The 21693-nt window shown below is 36.1% G+C and overlaps 2 protein-coding genes and 1 long non-coding RNA gene across 3 annotated transcripts; all 3 read right to left on the reverse strand.

Annotated features, from left to right (window-relative positions):
* Positions 1-1659: 1659 nt before the first annotated feature.
* On the reverse strand, positions 1660-2271 carry LOC107220236. Its single transcript, XM_015658745.2, has 2 exons — positions 2256-2271; positions 1660-2099 (listed from the first exon to the last, which is right to left on the reverse strand). The coding sequence occupies exons 1-2, from the start codon at positions 2269-2271 to the stop codon at positions 1660-1662; spliced, it is 456 nt and encodes a 151-aa protein (XP_015514231.2).
* A 960-nt stretch (positions 2272-3231) lies between these two features.
* LOC124294971 lies at positions 3232-5342 on the reverse strand. Its single transcript, XR_006904875.1, has 3 exons — positions 5199-5342; positions 3841-3899; positions 3232-3502 (listed from the first exon to the last, which is right to left on the reverse strand). It is a non-coding gene; the product is annotated as an uncharacterized LOC124294971 (long non-coding RNA).
* Positions 5343-7197: 1855 nt separating this feature from the next.
* Positions 7198-9717, reverse strand: LOC124295050. The gene is made up of 2 exons (XM_046743178.1): positions 9457-9717; positions 7198-9363 (listed from the first exon to the last, which is right to left on the reverse strand). Exons 1-2 carry the CDS (start codon positions 9715-9717, stop codon positions 7198-7200), a joined length of 2427 nt encoding a protein of 808 aa, XP_046599134.1.
* Between the last annotated feature and the right edge of the window lie 11976 nt (positions 9718-21693).

Below are 21693 nucleotides of genomic sequence, written 5' to 3' on the forward strand. Positions count from 1 at the left end.
TAGTTTTCAATTATTTGCTCACATTTTAATTGGGAAAAAAAAAATGATCCATTGAAAATATGCCATTCAATGACCTTCATGGATTGTAATTTGGAACATCTATCCAATGGATTAGAACTGACCCAAAAGTTTAACGAAAACATACAGATAGATATATGATCAGTTATTCAATTTGATATTTTTAATTTTTAATAAGTAATCATTTTTCAATTCGAGGAAAATGATTTATTCAAATTAATTATCATTTATATCAATTTATTATTCAATTTGAGTGCCTTCATTTCCATTCAATTACATTATTGTATAATTAATTTACACATATATCATTATTTGAATAAAAAAAATGATAAAGGAATTTATTATCCATATTTTATACATAAATAATATAACTTTTAACTCACTTTCAAACAAAGAAGAATCTAGGAGAAAAAAAGTATTTTCACGTTTATTGAACCTTTGAAAAATAAGTTTTATTGAAATATATAAAAAAAATTTTTATATTTCTCTAATATTTGCTCACATATTAATCAAAGTAAAAATACCATTCATTAAAAAAATGCCATTCAATGACCTTTATGGATTGTAATTTGGAACATCTATACAATGAATGAGAACTTATTGAAAAGTTTAAAGAAAACGTTCAACTAGATATATGATGAGTTATTCAATTCCATATTTTCAATTTCCGAAACCTAATTATTCCCTTATTTGAAAGAAATTATTCATTCAAATTATTATTCTTTACATAATCAAATTATGTAATCTATTCGCCGTCATTTATACTCAATTATAACAATGTATAATTTGTATATATATATAATTGATCGAATAAAGATAATGATAAGAAAATTGATTTCTTATATTTCATTCATATATATTATAATTTTTGATTACCTTTCGAAAAAAAGTGTAGAAATTTTGATAAATTGTAGAATACTGGGATCTGGCGGGTAGGCTTAACTTGAACTGAGTCGTAAAGGCACAACTAGATATATTATTTTACGTTCGATATATATATATATTATTATACATATTATTTGTAATAATTGATCTATGTAAACACTGCGAGATGCCATGAACTAGAGTGAGAGAGACTAGATAGGTGAGAGCGAGAGCGCACACCGTCCCGTGGCAGCGGCGACCCCGCTCCTCTTAGCCAGGAGCTGAGTCAATCGTTCTGCTGAGCTGATAATTGATCAGCCGGTGCGAGACAGGGCGGGAGATTTGAACATTCCCCCCCTTCTCCGCTCGTTGGAGAAGAAGATGTGCTGCAGTTGGTGCAGCGTCTTGAAAATCTTCCGCGTGGCGTGGCACTGGAAGAAGAACAAGTCGGTGAATTGGACGAGTGACTGTAGATGTTGCACTCTTGAGCGTGACCACGCGGGTGAGCCCGTCGCGGCCAGGATGCACTTGCGTGACTCTGGCGAGAGGCCATCTGGTGGGCGGCAACCTCTCGTCAGTGATGAGGACCAGAGATCCAACGGCGACGTCGTTGAACGAGGTTTGCCATTTGGAGATGGTCTGGTGAGATTGGAGGCAGTCGTGTGACCAACGTTCCCAGAATGACTGAAGACGCTCCTGGATGCGTTGCAGGTGAGAGAGTCGATTGACCGGCACGTCGCCAAGTGATGGTTCTGGAATAGCGTTGAGCGGCGCGCCTCATATGAAATGTCCAGGAGTCAATGCTGTGAGGTCGTCGGGATCCTCAGAGAAAGCGCTGAGAGGACGTGAGTTGAGTACAGCTTCAACCTGAGTGAGGAACGTGGAGAAGTCCTCGTAGGTGAGTAACATGTCAGCGATGGTGCGTTGGAGGTGGAATTTGACGGACTTCGCGGCAGCTTCCCATTTGCCGCCCATGTGTGGAGCTCCAGGAGGATTGAACTTCCATTCAGTTCCGTCGTTGGCTAGCAGATGTTGTAGATTGCGTGATTCTTGTAAGCAGCCAGAGAGTAGCCGCTTTAGTTCGGCGTCAGCGCCGACAAAATTTGTTCCGCAGTCGCTGTAGAGGTTCCTGCAGATGCCGCGTCGAGACGTGAAACGTCGGAAGGCCTTGAGGAATCCGTTGGCGCTATAGTCCGTCACGAGCTCGAGGTGAACGGCTGAGGTTGAAAAACACACAAATACGGCGATCCACCCACACAACACAATATGTTTCAGAAATGTTTCAATAATGTCTCATCAGAAACATGTTATATTCCATTGCAACATTTCAGAAATTTGTCAGAAATATGTCCATGTCCGCATATATAACTAACGTTTTACAGCTGACATATGTCAGAAATATGTCAGGAACATTTCGGTAATATGTCAGAAATATTTCCGCGATATATTTCAGAAACGTCTCATTTGAAACACGTTATTTTTTATTGTAACATTTCAGAAATATGTCAGAAATATATAGCTGACATATGTCAAAAATATGTCAGAAACATTTCGGTAATATGTCAGAAATATTTCCGCGATATATTTCAGAAATTTTTCAGCGATATATCTGAAAATGGTGACTAATATATTGCTGAAACATTTCCGAAAGATATAGTGAAAATATTTCTGATATATTCCACAATACATTTCAAAAATCTTTCAGGTAATAAAGAAAGTCCTGAATCTGAGTAAAATGATTAATTATATAGGTATCTTATAAAGTTATTTATTTTCAAATACATTATAAAATCGTACAGACTCATGTTCATATTAAGTCGTGAATCGAAGGCTTCTTTTGAAATATACATGAAAGTAAGTATAGTCTTTTTCTCAATATAAACTTATCGTTATATTATTATAATTATATTATTTTGGGAACAATAATGCATATGAAAATATAGGTTTCAATAATTAAGCTGATATAGGGCAGTTTTTTGCTTTACACAATATTTACAAAGAAATGTTACGTAACACACGTAGTAAATATTATTACGCATACTATACTAGTGCGTAGTACGAAATGTAAAGTCGTGAACCAAAGGCTTTTTTCGAAATATACGTGAAAGTAAGTATAGTCTTTTTCTCAATATAAACTTATTATTATATTATTATGTTTATATTATTTTGGAAACAATAATGCATATGAAAATATAGGCTATAATATTTAAGCTGATATAGGGCAGTCTTTTGCTCTACACAATATTTACGAAGAAATGTTACTTAATACACGTAGTAAATGTTACTACGTATAGTTACTACTATACTAGTAAATATGGTGTACAGCAAAAGACTGCCCTGTATCAGCTTAGTTATTATAACCTATATTTTCATATGCATTATTGATTTAAAAATAATTCAATTATTATAATATTATAATAATAAGTTTAAATCGAGAAAAAACTATACTTATTTTCATGTATATTTTAAAAAAAGCGTTCGGTTCACGACTTTACATTTCGTACTATACGTGCTCAACGTGCTTCATTCTAATAATACTTCATTTAGTTTGTTGTTCAACGAGTCGACGTTTATGTCTATCTGAATAGCAGTCGTTACTTTTTCTTTTACGTGTCATTTTCTGAAATCAAATATCATAAATAATACAAGTATAATAAAGTATAATATTCAATGTTGCGAACATAAAACTTTGAATAACAAAAGGTCAGTCAATAATTTCTCATTTGATGTGCAGGAAAATAAAAGTTTATTCTGAAAACAGTCTGAGAACTAATGTTTGTCAGGGTCTACTATATAGTTGACTACAAAGTTGAGTTGTTTAACATGAAATATACACTGAAAATATGGACGTAATGCCACTATTGATATTAGATTAGTGTGATTGCTAATCGAATGGTAGCTGGTTACCCAATCATTTGATCAAACATAAACTAAATGATTGGTTAATAATAGTCTTACCTAAAACGTATGTTGTATATTTTGAATACACAGTTGACTGTCAGCTGCTCAACCTTTTCCTGCAATTATTACAGATGTTTCAAGATTTAGTTGTAAATACATGAGTGTGATTCAAAGCAAATAACATGTAATTACTGATCGGCGGTCTCCACGCTAGTCTGATATCTTTCTAACTAAAGCTAGATTACACGAGGCTCAAGGTGGTGTACGCCAGATTGAAATAACGTATAAGCAGAATGTTTTGTGAGAGTATATTCTGCTATTTTATAATCAACAATGATAGGAATGTGCATAAAACTGAAGCTGACATAGGACGTATATACAAAGCTCTGTACATGCCTTATACAGCTTTTTGTGAAATAGCCTTGTTCTATTTGGGCCAGCGAGATACACTAAGTGTTTCATTAGGGCCCGTCTATATGTATAGCGTGAAAAATAATTATAATGCATAATAATATCCTATAATAATTATAGTTAAAATGTTAAAAACGTACAGTTTTGAATAAACAGGCCTCAATCAGTAATTAACTAGTAAAAAGTAAACCGAAGTTTGATAACTTTCGGCGTATCTTTAAGGTTCAATTGATCAACAATTTAGTATAAATTAAAATCAGCCTTTATCAATAAATCGCGACACTATACGAATATCGGAATATGCATAATTTAATACTGCATAAGGCAATTATGCCGTATCGTGTGATTTTCCATCAAGGGGGAAAATCATTATGCACAATTTGAAGGATAATTATCAAGACGAATTTTTCTTGGGTGAATCATTCTGATTTGGATAAACGAAGATCTGTTACTCAAAAAATATGAGAAAAAAAAACCAGAAATTTCCACACACAATTTCCACTATTTCTGACTTTTTCTAAATATTTGGTCAAACACTCTTAGTTCATCCAGATCACAATGATTCTTCAAAGAAAAAGTTATTCTGACAAAAAGTTATCCTTCAAATACGTAGCATGATTTTTTCAATTCTATGGAAAAGCAAACGACTACTCACTCGTGAGAGGTCAACTGCGGTTAGGAAATAACCTTGTTGAGTAAACTATAAAAAGATTTAATATTATAGATGTTTTATAGTTGGGAAGTCAACGATCGTAATTATTTTATTTAATTCACAGCTTGACAAAAAATTATAAGCAGTATAGTACTTTCTGTTCACACATAAGCCGGTATTTCAATTGCATACCACTCAACACGTGGTGGCCAAGGATAGCCGATTTAGCAAGCAAGCTGCAGAACCGCGTACATAGCAAATATGCACGTAAATATGTAATTATGCCAAGTAGCTAAGGATATTTTTTGGTCTAATTCTCTACACATTTATTGGAAATTAAACATTTACTTACCAAATATCCACTTTTCTTGCCACGTGGGTTTCTGTAATTTTCTCAAGAGATCCGTGGTATCTAACGACCTGTGAAACGCGGTGCGAAAGAACAAGAAAGCTCGAGAATGAAGGATGGAAGAGTGCACGACGCTGCGCGACGGTGATGCGCGAAAAATTGGCGCGCGACGCTCGAGCACGTGCGCCCGAGTATGCGACGTGATGCCATATTTTTAGGGTTTTTCAGCACTTCCTCGCGGATAAAACGCGAATAAATAAGGCGCGTTAATTTGAATTAATACAAGTACGACGGTAATTTTAATAAACATATACGTAGACTAAGAATGTGAATAAATATTATAATATTACAATTAGTGTAAACCGGTCACCCAGGAATCAAAAAGGAATGTTAATTGTTGATTAATTGTTTAGTTAAAATATAAACACTGCTTGTTTATTCTTATATAGTTCAGACGTAAATAACGAATATTTATGTATCCGTTTAAGGCGTTCGAAACCACCACCTCCAATACTTGAATATTCTAAACATTGGAATTTGGAAGTATCTGGTCAATGTTATACTGGTTTTAAAGTAAACACGCATTCGGTGTGGACCACACTTTCGGACCCATTCTCACGAGTCCCTTTGGCATCTCCCATATCTCCTATATCTCCCAAAATAATTATTTTTTCGACCTGGGACCAACGGCATTCTATTCTTAAATGTATTCTAGATTTTTCTAGATGGTTTTCAAAAAATCGATTTTTTGAAGCCGTCACAGTGGTGTTGTCCCTTAAGAGATATTGTTCGAGAAAATTGGTAGATTCAACAAGACAAATGAGAATTATGACGCCCAATTCGTATTCCGTCAAAAAGTCTTCACTTCGGTCTTTTTGACTGGACGTAGCTCAGTATGCATAATTATTAAAGATCCATAACTTTATGAAAGGTATAAATATTGAAAAACTTTATGCACATGTCCATTATTGAAAATTTGAAAAATGACAAATTTTATGAAAACTACTTATGTATACACACATAAACGGAAATATTACTGAAACGTTTCGAAAGTTTGGGTTATGAAATATTTCTGAAATATATTTATAATATCAAAAATGTTATATTGCATTTGAAATATTTCTGAAACGTTTCGAAGGTACCAATGATGTTATATTGCATTTGAAATATTTCTGAAACGTTTCGAAAGCACCGGTGATGTTATATTGCGCTTGGAATATTTCTGAAATGTATTTATAACATCGAGAATGTTATATTGCATTTGAAATATTTCTGAAATATATTTATAATATCGAAAATGTTATATTGCATTTGAAATATTTCTGAAACGTTTCAAAGGTACCAGTGATGTTGTATTGCATTTGAAATATTTCTGTGAGGTTTCCGAAATATTGGAAATGTTATATTGCAATTGACATATTTCAGAAACATTTCAGAAATATTCCCGAAATTATGTAATGAATCTGAAATGTTGTAACATTTCGGAAATATTTCTGACATATTTTGTGCCGTGTGGGCAGGCTTTGTAGGTGCGAGTGCCGCGTCCTTGGTGGAATTTGAGTGAGATGGGCCCAGCGTAGTCGACGCCCGTGTGTTCAAACACCAAAGATGGTGTCACACGTTTTGCAGGTAGCTGGCCCATGAGTTGCTGTACGCGTGCGCCGCGTATCCGGGTGCACGTGACGCAGCGATGGATGAATGCCTTGATTGGAGCACGACCGCCGAGTATCCAACAACGCTTCCTGATGTAGTTAAGCGTCAGTTGGGTGTCGCCGTGCAGCGTGCGGGCGTGGGCGTCTGAGATGATGAGTGCTGACAAGCGGCATAATCTGGGCAAGATTGGTGGATGCTTGGCGTCCTCATCCAGTTGTGAGTTTTGCAGCCGTCCGCCTACGCGCAGTAGGCCGGTCGGGTCCAGGCGCGCAGTAAGTCTGGTGAAAGGATGTGACTTAGCGAGCGGCTTGCCTTGAGAGATGGCAGTTATTTCGCCGGCGAAGTAAGCTTACTGGAATGCTTGTATCCAAAACATGAGAGCGGTTTGCAAGTCGGCTGGAGTGAGCGGCGATGTCCTGAGGTTGGAGTCCGGCACTCTCCTGAGCCTGGCGACTGCTTGAAAGACAGTCGCAGTTCTGCGTAGAACTTTCGTGAGAGAGCTGTATCTGAGCAATCTCGCAAATGGTAAGTTTGGCGTGGTGGATGCGGTGTGTACAGCACTGGGGCTGAGTTCCGAGGTGGCGGCGTTGGCGTCCGTAGAGGCGAAGGAGGGCCATTGTCGCGGACTTCTAGCTAGCCAGTCTGGTCCAGACCACCAGAGCTTGTGTGTGATGAGTTGAGGTGGCGTTACGCCTCGTAAGGCGCAGTCAGCTGGATTCTGTTTACCGGGAATAAATTTCCAGGTTGCGTTTGGAGCTGTGCGGTGCATCTCTTGGACTCGGTTCCTGACGAACTCCTTCCATCGCACTGGGTCGCTGTTGATCCATGCTAGAGATACCGCTGAGTCAGTCCATAGCGTGACAGGGGCCTCTGAGAGCTTGAGTACCTCCTGAACGCGCGTGACGAGTTTTACAATTAGTAGGGCGGCAGATAATTCGAGTCTGGGCATCGTGAGGCGCTGGAGTGGCGCGACTCGTGTTTTGGAGCACACCAGAGTTACTTCAGCTGCCTGATGCGGGTGTTTGACCTTGATGTAGACCACTGCCGCCATGGCTGACTGTGATGCGTCGGAGAAGCCATGCAGCTCGGTCATCGTAGTGTCAGAAGTAGTGTGGAGCCAGCGAGGGATTGCTAGGCTCGAGAGTTCAGACAGTTCCGCCCTGAACGTCGTCCAGCGGTGAATCATCTGAGGCATGAGTTTGTCGTCCCATCCGACTTTGAGTGACCATAGATCTTGCATCAATATCTTGGCTCGGACGATGACTGGACAAATCAGTCCTAGTGGATCGAAGAGTTGAGCTGTTTCGGAGAGGATAGTGCGTTTGGTGATCGCTGCTCCGGGTTGCGTGTGGCCAGTGAACCTGAGGACGTCAGGTGCGCATTGCCAGGCGAGTCCTAGAATCTTAGTGGTGGATTCGTGGAACTCGTGAGACTCGGTGCTGGACGGAGACTCGGATTTGGTTTTGATGAAGTCGGGATGATTCGATTTCCACTTTGATAATGGAAAGCATCCTTTGAGGCACAGGCCTTCGACCTGTGTAGCGATTGCGTTGAGGGTATGAAGATCGTCTGCGCCGCCACTGATGTCGTCCACGTAGCTTCCCTCTCTCAAGGGTTCGATAGTGAGCGGGAACCGTTCACCCTCGTCAAAGACGAGTTGTTGGACGGCGCGGCCGGAGAGGAATAGAGCTGGCGTCTCGCCATACGTGACAGTAGCCAGCTCGTATGTCTTGAGTTGATCGTCAGCCTCGACCCATAGTATGCGTTGAAACTTCCGGTCCTCGGGATGTACGCGAATCTGCCGAAACATTTTTACGATGTCGGTGATGAATAAGAGACGGTATTTTCTGACGTATAGTAGTACGTCGAAGATGTCATTCTGCGTTTTGGCTCCTGTATGGAGTATGTCGTTGAGTGAGTGACCTGAGGTCGTCTTGCACGACCCGTTGAAGACGACTCGGATCTTGCCGTTCCTGAGAACGCCGTGGTGAGGTAGATAATAGCCCTGGGGAGACGGATCGTGGTCCTCAACCTCAATCATGTGTCCCATTCCCTCGTACTCGGCGAGGAAATCCTTGTAGAGCTTGCAGAGCTCTGGTTGATTGGCTAGGCGCTTGAGGAGGCGCTCGAGCGATTTTTGTGCGATGCCCTTGGAGTTCCCGAGCGTCGTGGGGTCCACCTTGAATGGCAGGCGCACGCTGTAGCGACCTTGGCTGTCGCGTGAATTCGTAGAGAGGAAGTGGGCTTCACAGGTTACCTCGTCAGAGGTTAGAGTCTCAGCCTGTGAAGGTGGAGCTTGTTCAAGTTCCCAGAACCTGAAGATTAGATTGTGGAGATGTTCGTTAGTGATGAGGTGCCCTTGATGGGCGTGCGTAGCGTGAGATGGATCGTTTATAGGTCCAAGTATCGCCCACCCAAATATCGTGTGGATGGCGATTGGCTGTTCAGCCGTGCCGGATCTTACTCCGGGTTTTAAGATCGAGCCGTAGGAGTCGGCGCCAATGAGTATGTCGATCTTGCCGGGTGAGAGATGACCGGGATCAGCGAGCTCCAAGCCCGTGATATGGGGTCATGCCTGGGTCTCGATGTTGCGTGTGGGCAGTTCTACCGTGAGCTTCGGCAGAACATGAGCTTGAAGCTCGGCGGCTTCGTTGCTGTGAATTGAGCGTAGCGTAAAGTTGACAGCGCCCCGGGTGTGTCCGGAAGGCACGCTGCCCACTCCGATGATGGGTACGTGGACGTTGTTTGCGTGTAAGTTGAGCGTGCGGGTTAATTGATGAGAGATGAGCGTAAGCTCTGGTCCAGGATCGATGAGCAATCGTACTGGATGCGTAATGCGTGTTGGAGTGATGAGAAGAGCACGCGCCATAGCGAGTAGCACCGTAGTTCGTGGCGCAGTTGCTGGTTGGCGCGATGCGCGTGTTTGTTGCGTTAAGACGAGTGACGCAGCGACGGAAAATGCGTGAATGAGCCGCTGCGTGGAAGTTGAAGAGTCGGTTAGTCATGCCGAGAGATTGGTACTCGGCTGTGACGTCATCGAGTTTTGCGAACCGCGGCTTGAGCTGCTGTATCCTCGTTCGTCATCTGCTTGAAGGGCTGCGTGGAGGAGCGTGTGATGTGACGCGTTACACTGGCGGCAGTGACGTTGGCTGCGGCAGTTCTCAACCTGATGTGTTCCCAGGCAGTTGAGGCAGAGTCTCTTGAACTGTCGCCATTTTGTAACGTTCCTCCGGCGCCATGTCGTGGAGCTTTGGACAGCTCGCGATCAAGTGGCTCTCTGCGCAGCAGGAACATGGACTCTGAGGTCTCGACGTGTTGCCAGGAGAGGGTTTTGCGGTAGATTGAGTATTGGACAGCATTGCAGGAGCCCGTGTGTTAACGCTCGCCGTGCGAACGTTTACAGGCGACGTTTTGTAAACAGTAACCTTCTTCTTCTCAGGTTTGGAGTCTCTTGGAGTGACTGGAGTCCGTCCTTCCATGGACTCGAGCGCTCTGGCGCGCCCCTGGAGAAAGTTCTTCAAGCGTTCGAAGGCTGGGTAGTTGGTCGACGCTCCAAGCGCCAATTCCCAGTCCTCACGTGTCTTGGAATCGAGACGCTGTGAGATGAAATGCACCACTAGTTGATCCCATTGATCTGTTGGCGATCCAAGAGTTTTTAGTGAGCTCAACACCTCGGTGGTAGTGTTCAGGATGCTGTTGACTTCCTTGGCAGATCTGGAGGTCATCTTGGGCATGCCGAAGAACTTGTTGAGCTGAGAGGTGATGAGAACACGTTTGTTCTCATAGCGAGCGAGTAGAGCGTTCCATGCGGTCTCAAATGAGCCGTCGGTGATGTCGACGTTCTCGATGAGAGTCGCTGCTGGGCCGTGGACGCTCTGGAGGAGGAAGTGCATTTTCTCCACATTGTCCGCACCCGCTTTGGTCATTACGGAGGTGAACTTTGTCTTAAAGGAAGTCCATTGAAGGATGTCGCCGTGGAAGTGTGGCGGTTTGATGACCGGTAGCTGCGGACGAACCGCTGTGGGCTCTGTAGCCGATACGTTTAGCGTTGAGTTGTGGAGCCGGCGAGGCTCAAGCTCGTTGATTCGAGCTTTGAGGGCGCCTTTCACCTTGGCGTATAGCGCAGTCGTGGTGGTGAAGACGTACTCTTTGAAGTACGGCAATTCGGCGTTGAGATCCTTGCTGCCGAGTACCTTGTCGTAGGTCTCTCGAATTTGACTCCAGTTCTGTTCGAGAGCCTCGAGCTTAGCTTCGGCGTCGAATACATTGCACACGGAGATGACTCCATCGTCGACCTCCTGCACAAGGTCTCTCACGTACTTGAGGAGAATCTCTTAGGCCGTAAGATACCTGTTTCACGACATCTTTGGAATATGTCTGAAAGCTATCGAAAGAAAATCAATGCGAGAAAGGGCTGCGGTTTAGCAACGTGAAGAGAGTATGAAAGGAATGAACGGACAATTTACGTGGATTCTTTAGATGATGAAGCGGTTGCGTGGATGATGCTGTACGTGGGCCCTGAATCAGCCCAAGAGATAATGCGTAGAGGCGTGTAGGCCTTGAAGCGGCCTAGATGCTGCGTAGAGAGGCATAAAGGTGTACGTAGGCCTTGAAGCGGCCTAGAGGATGCGTAGAGAGGCGTGAAATATTTTAATAGAGTGGATGCGCGCACGCGCAGGGTGATTTTCGCACTATGGGTCCCAAACACCCTTTCCACTAACGCGGTACCTATACGAGGTACTCCGCAATGCGTCGGCGTCGGTATGCGCACAAATTCACTGTTCTTGATTCACTGAATTATTTAATTGTTGAAGTTAGAACGTGAATAGGTTAAGCCAGCCAGGATCCGGTTCGAAGGACCGCTTTGTAGAAATTTTGATAGATTGTAGAATACTGGGATCTGGCGGGTAGGCTTAACTTAAACTGAGTCGTAAAGGCACAACTAGATGTATTATTTTACGTTCGATATATATATATTATTATACATATTATTTGTAATAATTGCTCCATGTAAACACTGCGAGATGCTATGAACTAGAGTGAGAGAGACTAGATAGGTGAGAGCGAGAGCGCACACCGGCCCGTGGCAGCGGCGACCCCGCTCCTCTTAGCCAGGCGCTGAGTCAATCGTTCTGCTGAGCTGATAATTGATCAGCCGGTGCGAAACAGGGCGGGAGATTTGAACAAAAGAGAATTTAAAAAAAAACAAATTTTTAAACGAATTGGATTTTTAAAAAAAAAAGATAATTAACAAAAAAATTCTATTTACTTTTCAATTAATCGCTCATATATTAATTATAATGAAAATATCATTCAATCAAAGATGACATCTAATGTACTTTGTTGCATGTAATTTGAAAAATTTATACAATAGATCATAACTTATTGAAAAGTTTGAAGAAAACATACAGATAGATGAATGATTAGTTATTTAATTTCATATTCGTGATTTTGAAAAAGTAATTATTCTTTAATTTGAGAAAAATAATTTACTCAAATTGATTATCATTATTATCGATAAATTATTTGATTTAATTGCCTCCATTCATATTTAATTACATTATTGTATAATTTGTGTATATATATGTATCCATATATATATACATATATATACATATATATACATATTTATATGATTGTTTAGATAAAAAAAATGTCGAATGAATCTATCATCCATATTTTATTCATATACATCATGATTTTCAATTTACTTTTGAAGTAAGGAAAATTTAGGAAAAAAAAGGATTTTCACATTAATTACATTTTTTAAAAATAAATATAAGTATTAAAAAGATTTTTCGTACTTCCTAATCATTCGCTCACATATAAATTGAAATAAAAATATTATGCATTCGAAAAATGCCATTCAATGTCCTTTGGGGATTGTCATTTGAGACATACCTACAATGGATTAGAACTTGTTGAAAAGTCTAAAGAAAACTTACGGATAGATAATTGATTGGTTATTACATGTCATATCTTTAATTTTTGAATTAGTCATTCAAATAATCATTTTTATGTCATTAAATTATTCAATTTATTTGCCGACATTCATAATCAATCATATTATTGTATAATTTGTGTATATATATGATTGATCGAATAAAAAAAACGATGCAAAAATTTATTATTCATATTTTATTTATTTATATTATAATTTTGAATTAACTTTCGAAAAAAGAAGAATTTGAAAAAAATAATATTTTCGTATAAATTAAATTTTTTTAAAATGAATACATTCATTAGTAAAATCCAATATAGTTTTTAATTATTTGCTCACATATTAATTAAGAAAAAAAAATGATTCATTGAAAATGTGCCATTCAATGACCTTCATGGATTGTAATTTGGAACATCTATACAATGGATTAGAACTTACCCAAAAGTTTAACGAAAACATACAGATAGATATATGATCAGTTATTTAATTTAATATTTTCAATTTTTAATAAGTAATCATTCTTTAATTCGAGGAAAATGATTTATTCAAATTGATTATCATTCATATCAATTTATTATTCAATTTTTGTGCATTCATTTTCATTCAATTACATTATTGTATAATTTATTTACACATATATCATTATTTGAATAAAAAAAATGATAAATGAATTTATTATCCATATTTTATACATAAATAATATAATTTTTAATTCACTTTCAAACAAAGAAGAATCTAGGAGAAAATAGGTATTTTTACGTTTATTGAACCTTTGAAAAATAAATTTTATTGAAATATTTAAAAAAATTTTATATATTTCTCTAATATTTGCTCACATATTAATTAAAGGAAAAATACTGTTCATTAAAAAAACGCTATTGAATGACCTTTGTGGATTATAATTTGGATCATTTATACAATGAATAAGAACTTATTGAAAAGTTCAAAGAAAACATACACATAGAAAAATGATCAGTTATTCAATTTTATATTTTCAACTTTCAGCAATCAATCATTCCCTCATTTGAGGAAAATTATTCATTCAAATTATTATTCGTCACATGATTAAATTATTTAATTCATATGCCAACATTTATACTCAATTATAATAATGTATAATTTTTATATATATATAATTGATAGAATGAAAGAAATGATGAATTAATTTGATATTCATATTTCATTCATATATGATATAAGTTTGAACTAATTTTTAAAAAAAGAAGAAATTGAGAAAAAAAATTTTTAGTTAAATTAAATTTTTCGAAAATAAATATAATGATTGAAAGAATGTATAGTTTTCAATTATCTGCTCACATAATAATTGGAATAAGAATATTATTCATTGGAAAAATGCCATTCAATGACCTTTATGGATTGTAATTTGGAACATCTATACAATGGATTAGAACTTATTGAAGAGTCCGAAGAGAACATACGGATAGATAATTGATTGGTTATCACATGTCATATTTCAAATTTTTGAAAATTAATTATTTTTCAATTTTAGAAAAATGATTCATTCAAATAATCATTTTTACATCATTAAATTGTTGAATTTATTTGCCGACATTTGTAATCAATCATATTATTGTATAATTTGTATATACTAGGGGCTTCGCCCCTGCGCGCTTCGCGCGCCAACCCCATCTCGGCGCTACGCGCCTCGGGCACTCGGCGCTGCGCGCCTCGTTGTTCGGCGCTTCGCGCCTCACTATTTCCTTACGCATTGTCTAGTAGACAGGCGAATTCCTTCATGTTGATTTAATGACAGGTCCTGCACTTGCTGTCCACTTCAATTCCTTCTGTGCTTACTTTTCTTTATTTCATCAATCTAAGCTTCCATTCGTTGGTTGAAAATTGGTGTTCCTTCTCTATTGATATCTGTCTATCTCCTTGACTTGCTGAATTATTTTTGCTACCGCTCTGCCCGTTATTCTCCAAAATCACCTTCTTTATATTTTTTTTTTCTCTGTATTTATGTTGCTGTTCACTCCGTAAAACACCTCTTTTTCTTGTGGTCAACATCTATCATGGTCGTCCTCTTGCCTGGTTATAGGAATATTTGTTTATTATTATTCTCTGCCTTATTTGGTTCTTCGCACTTAAAATTTTATTTTCCTTTTTCCTTTGTGATACTTCCGAGCATCCACCATCTTCATCGCCTTGTCTGCTGGTTGAAACTCCTCCTTTCTGTTCGTTTTTTTAAAAGCCAGTATGATATTTTTTGTTCGCTTCCCTATATTTTCGCTGCTGTTCATCACATTGGTTGGTCGTCCTCTCGATTTATTTTCCGAATCAATCATCGCAATCGATTCTTCTAATTCTTCGACACCCTTCGTTGAATTATTTTTACTGCCGCTCTGCCGGTTATTCTCCAAAATCACTTTCTTTATATTATTTTTTTCTCTATATTTGCGTTGATGTTCATTCCGCAAAACACCTCTTTCTCTTGTGGTCAACATCGATCCTGGTCGTCCTCATTCCTGGTTATACGAATATTTGGTGGATATTATTCTATGGCTTATTTGGTTCTTCGCACTTACAATTTTATTTTCCTCTTTCTTTTGTGATACTTCCGACCATCCACCATCTTCATCGCCTTGTCTGCTGCTTGAAACTCCTCCTTTCTCCATTGTCATCGTAAATCCTGGCTGTCCTTTTGACTGTTTGGTGATATATTTAGATTTACTATTATTTGATTGTTACTTTTCATACTTATTACTCACTATCTGAATTTTATTTTGGTTCTGCAAGACATCAAAGTGTCCACTCTCTCCGTCACCGGTGAAGAGTAGCGAGAATTGTGTTCCATTTTGTGATCCGATCCGGTGTGGATGAATTTGTTCTTCGCGATACTCGATTTAACATATCTTAATAATTTCCGCAGCTGCATATATTGCATTTTTATTCATATGTGATTTGTAATCACCAGGTCACCTAATCACAGCACCGTTTGACTCATTACCTGTAATAAAACCCGCAAATGTAGACCAATTATCCACTATATTTGAAACGATCCTCAGTCTCACCTCTGCGTGTCGATCTTGAGTGCCGTATACACAATACGCCAACGCGCGAAAAAGACAATTCCTGTCGGGAATCATCGTTATAATTTTCGTTTGCATGTTCATTTTTTGCGCGTCAGAAACAGATACCTATAAAGATATTTGTCAAAGACTGTCATAAACAGCCGATGACAGCTGTCAAAGGGTTTGCTAGATGCTTTTTGTTTTGTTTTCGGTATCTCACCCCACCGCCAACTTCATGCGTATACTATTGTTATTATAATCTTTTTCTACGTTCATTTGTTTGAAACTTTTTTATTAGATAGAGAGATATATGATTGATCGATTAAAAAAAACGATACATAAATTTATCATTCATATTTTATTTATTTATATTGTAATCTTCAATTAACTTTTGAAAAAAGAAGAATTTGAAAAAAAAAAAATATTTTCGGACAAATTGAATTTTTTCAAAATGAATACATTCATTAAAAAAATCCTATATAGTTTTTAATTATTTGCTGACATATTAATTAAAATGAAAATATTATTCATTGCAAAAATGCCATTCAATGACGTTTTATGGATTGCAATTTGTAACATTTATACAATGGATTAGAATTCATTGAAAAGCCCGAAGAAAACTTTCAGATAGATAAATTACTGGTTATTTGATTTGGTATTTTCAGTTTCTGGAAATTATTTATTTTTTAATTTAAGAACAATGATTCATTCAAATTATCATATTTTATTTCAATAAATTATTGTAATTATTTGCCTACATTTATAATCAATTTAGATAATGTCTAATTTGTATATATACATAATTGATGAAATAGAAAAAATGATCAATAAATTGATTATATATATTCCATTCACATATATTATAATTTTTAATTATCTTTCGAAACAAGAAGAATATACAAGAAAAAAATTGTTACTCGAATGAAATATTCTGAAAATAAACACAATTATTAAAAAAATTCTATATACTTTTTAATCATTCGCTCACATATTATTTATAATAAAAATACCATTAATTAAAAAAATGCCATTCAATGACCTTCATGGATTGTAATTTGGAACATCTATACAATGAATGAGAACTTATTGAAAAGTTTAAAGAAAACGTACAACTAGATATATGATGAGTTATTCAATTCCATATTTTTAATTTCCGAAACCTAATTATTCCCCTATTTGAAAGAAATTATTCATTCAAATTATTATTCTCTACATAATCAAATTATGTAGTCTATTCGCCATCATTTAAACTCAATTATAACGATGTATAATTTGTATACTCGTATATATATAATTGATCGAATAAAGATAATGATAAGAAAATTGATTTCTTATATTTCATTTATATATATTATAATTTTTGATTACCTTTCGAAAAAAGGAAAATTTTAAAAAGAAAAAATTGTTACATGAATTGGATTTTTTAAAACTAAAGATAGTTAACAAAAAAATTCTATATACTCTTCGAATAATCGCTCACATGTTAATTATAATAAAAATATCATTCAATCAAAGATGACATCTAATGTACTTTGTTGAACGTAATTTGAAACATTTATACGATAGATCATAACTCATTGAAAAGTTTAAAGAGAACATACAGATAGATAAATGATTAGTTATTCAATTTCATGTTCTTGATTTTTAAAAAGTAATTATTCTTTAATTTGAGAAAAATAATTTATTCAAATTGAGTATCATCATTATCAATAAATTATTCAATTTGATCGCCTCCATCTATATTCAATTACATTATTGTATAATTTGTGTATATATATGTATCTATATATATATATATATATGTATATATACGTATATATACATATATATACATACATATATCATTGTTTAGATAGAAAAAGATGATAAATAAATTTATCATTCATACTTTATTCACATGTATCATGATTTTCAATTTACTTTCGAAGAAAGGAGAATTGAGGAAAAAAAAGGATTTTCACATTGATTAAATTTTTTAAAAATAAACATGAATATTGAAAAAATTTATCATATCTCCTAATCATTTGCTCACATATCAAATGAAATAAAAATACCATTCATTCGAAAAATGTCATTCAATGTCCTTCATGAATTGTAATTTGGGACATTCATACAATGGATTAGAACTTATTAAAAAGTCTGAAAAGAAAACATACAGATGGATCAATGATTAGCTTTTCGACTTCGTATTCCTAATTTTTAAAAATCAATAATTTTTTGATTCAAGAGAATTGATTTATTCAAAAAATGATTTTCTATAATATTAAATTCTTCAATTCATTTGCCCACATTTATGATCGATTATATTGTTGTATAATTTGTATACTGGGACAATCTCTTGAAACTATACATATAACGCGCATGCGCCAAATAATTTAATCTCATTGGTCGGTGAAATCGCGCCGCGGTGATGTTTTCATCTGCTAAGCAAGGCGCCAACGTACACAAAATGAAACAAAAGCTGTAATTCTCTCGCGCGTAAAGCCATGGATTGAGGTTATGCTGCTGTTTATTTTTACGTAGCGTGAATTGTCTAAGAAGAATAGTATCGTTCAGCAATACCGTGGTTGATTTCGGAAGATATTCAACCGACACAATAAAGAATTTAACGGAAAAGCAAATATCAAATGATACAGAAATTGGGTGTTATTTATTGAAAGAAGAAATCTGATATTCAACGTGAAATGTCATTAACAAGTGGGAATCTGGACAAATAGAGGTAGGTAAGTAAAAACAATGTTTATTGTGAACAGATTCTTCATTTACATAAAATTAAAAATAAACGAATGGTTGAGACCCAGTAGAAGGTATTTCCAGAGTAGATTCGTTACGGTGCAGTGCTCCAGAAGTCAGTAATTAGTGCCGATGAACATGAAATAAATAAAAGAGATGAGTAACAAGGAATAAAGAAATTATTCATCTTAAACACGAAGCTTAGGAGGACAAAGAGTAGCAATTAACAGAAAACATACCCGACGCAATACTCACAAAAAACCTCGCCGACATCATTGATTAGTTGACAAAGTTTTTGCAGCTCCATTGTACAGCAATCAATGTTCCGTTAACAAAGAGGGTTCACCAGATATCCAAGAATAAAAAGAGAAAAAGAACAACAGTTAATATTACAGTGTGAATCATGCCATTAATGAAAAATTAGGAAACCAAACAATAACTTACAAGACAATCGTCCGATAACACTGGGAGACCAATCTCCACTCTTCTGATGACCCCTCGTTTGGCCATTGGTGGCCTTTCAAAAAGTGTTGCCGTTTTGTTTTGCCTTGAAAAATATCGAAAGATCCTGTTTGATAATAATAGCTTCTAATATTTTCAGGTACGAAATAATTCATTGTCAAAGCGGGACTAAATTTGTCAGGCATGGAAGCATGTACGTAAATTTCCAATTACGTGATCTTTGACAATGACAATATTTTAACATGGATTCAATGATAAAATTCGTTTTTTTTTTCAGCAGGCTCGAAGTTTAAACTTTGATTAACATGAGGAAAATTATGCCTTACCTGATGGTCAAAACGTTTAGGTGGCAAGGATCCTGGTTTCTCGAGCGGTGCAATCATTAGAACCATCGAACCTGGTTGTTTCGTCAGACATCAGGTGCCAGAGTGAATTTTATCAGGCCATCGCCACCTTCTTAACATCAGTTGAGGCAAAATTGAAGAGCGGGATATACTACAGATCATAATGGCTCATTTCAACTAATATGTGAGCAAATAATTAAAAACTATATAGGGATTTTTTTGATGAATGTATTCATTTTGAAAAAATTTAATTGATCCAAAATTAAATTTCTATCCCATCATTCTACTTTGATCGAGCCAATAGCGATAAGTTTATTACTTAACCGTTGCTGCCAATTCATTCTACCGAGGAATCATTCTGTGCACCATTGTAATTTAAGCATTATTATTGACCAGCATTGTTTTACAAACTTTATACCATTTGATTTGGTATCTTATTTTGAAGCTTACTTTTACTCTCTTTGGCATTGAATTCAGATAAATAGTTTTTCAAGTCCTCAATTAGATTGTAGGGTTGAATTTTGCTAGGCATACTGAATCAATCTAAATCTAGAACTGTTACATAAGTTCAGTTAAAAATGTCTTTAAATTTAATCTTAGTTGACGGTGTCATCTGGCTAGCTAGTTGCACGATAACTTGAAACCAAATTCAATTTTACACTCTTTATAGGGTCCTACGCTAAGACTGAAAGCTTGTGAATCTCCATGTACCGCAATTATTTCTGCATTTCATGTTGGCATTATCTGGAGCAAGAAAAATCCCATTTTGAGATTGAAAATGGAACCTCAAACACAGAGTTATTCAATAGCACGAATTGAAAACCAAGAATTTTATAGTGGTTTCTGCAACAAAGGGACTCTTTCCAAATATCCTTGTTAGAAGGTGATGTACGGAGGACTATAAACAAGATATTGTATCGGATTACATTATTTGGAAAAAAATCTTCATAAACTTTGTTAAAAATTAGATATTCATTTATTTTGATGGAACAAGGGACACAATCTTTACATTACTTTAAAATTGACATTACTCTAAAACATGATTGTCCTTGAAGCTAATTGTGACATTGAGGCGCATTTTGAGAAACTTGATTTTCAACTTGTGTCACAGGATGTGATTTACGTTCCTGAGTTCTACGCTTTCGATTAGATTTTCTTTGTTTCGAACCGCACTTACATGAAATACAATCATTTTAATAAATCTAATATTACTTGAATTTTCAATTTGAGTATTAGGTTCCCTCCATTTATTTAATCGAACATCATTGAAAATTTGCGAAATGAATTCTGATAATTATTCGGAAATTTTAAATAGTAGCAGCAATAATTTGTTAATCGGAAAAAATACATTGACTATCGAATATTTGTAAATTTTGTTGAACTATTTTCAAGAAAAAAAAGATTCACAGTTCCATTACAGATAGTGAGATATTTAAATTTCTTGAACGCTCGGTTTAATGTCTCATTTTCGAAAGTCATAAAATTCAATATTACCGCCTGAAATCACAAAAGAGTGAGAAAGTTGCTTAGTTGCTTGAAAGTGGCGATGATCTTTGTACGTCTGACAAATTGAATGGGCAGATAACAGTGAATATCAGAGATGTAATTATTTTAGTCGTATCACCTGTTGATAGATAAAAATTCCATTGTTATTTCTAATGTACGAAATAATAAAAATGATTAAATAAAGTGTTCGCACCTACCTGCTGCGTTTCTTCCAAGCACCCAACATTTAAACAGATTTCTCATTTTAGTCGAATAAAGCCAATTTTCAAAGAGCATTAGCATCAACTTTCCGAATCACTACCTCGACTGTTTGAGATTCTAACCTCAAAAATTCGTATGAACTACAACGCCGCCAGAAACAGAGTTTGACAGCTGAAACTCGGAGTGGCCAACCTGCCCGAGCAGCCGATAAAACTCGCGCATGCGCATTATATGTATAGTTTCAAGAGATTGTCCCGGTATATATATAAAATTGATTAAATAGGAAAAATTGTAAATAGATTAATTATTTATATTTTATTTATTCATATTATGATTTTCAATCAACTTTTGGAAGAAAGAAAATGAAAAAAAAATTATTTTCAGTCGAATTAAATTTTTTGAAAATAAATATCATTATCAAAAAAATCCTACATAGTTTTCAATTATATGCTCACATATAAATTGAAAAAAGAAAATGATTCATTGAAAATATGTCATTCAATGACCTTTATGGATTGTAATTTGAAACATCTATACAATGGATTAGAACTTATCGAAAAGTTCAAAGAAAACATACGGTTAGATGATCATGATGATTAGTGATTTGATTTCATATTTCTAATTTT

This window comes from Neodiprion lecontei, chromosome 6, assembly GCF_021901455.1.
Source record: "Neodiprion lecontei isolate iyNeoLeco1 chromosome 6, iyNeoLeco1.1, whole genome shotgun sequence".
Classification (NCBI taxonomy): Eukaryota; Metazoa; Arthropoda; class Insecta; order Hymenoptera; family Diprionidae; genus Neodiprion; species Neodiprion lecontei.

What these genes read in the sequence shown, in the direction of transcription:
- LOC124295050 (XM_046743178.1), bottom strand. Translation starts at nt 9,717, where the DNA reads ATGGCGCGTGCTCTTCTCATCACTCCAACACGCATTACGCATCCAGTA. An exon ending in ATGTTCTGCCGAAGCTCACG is followed by an intron (nt 9,364 to 9,456) that starts GTAGAACTGCCC and finishes TCACCCGGCAAG; the next exon opens with ATCGACATACTCATTGGCGC.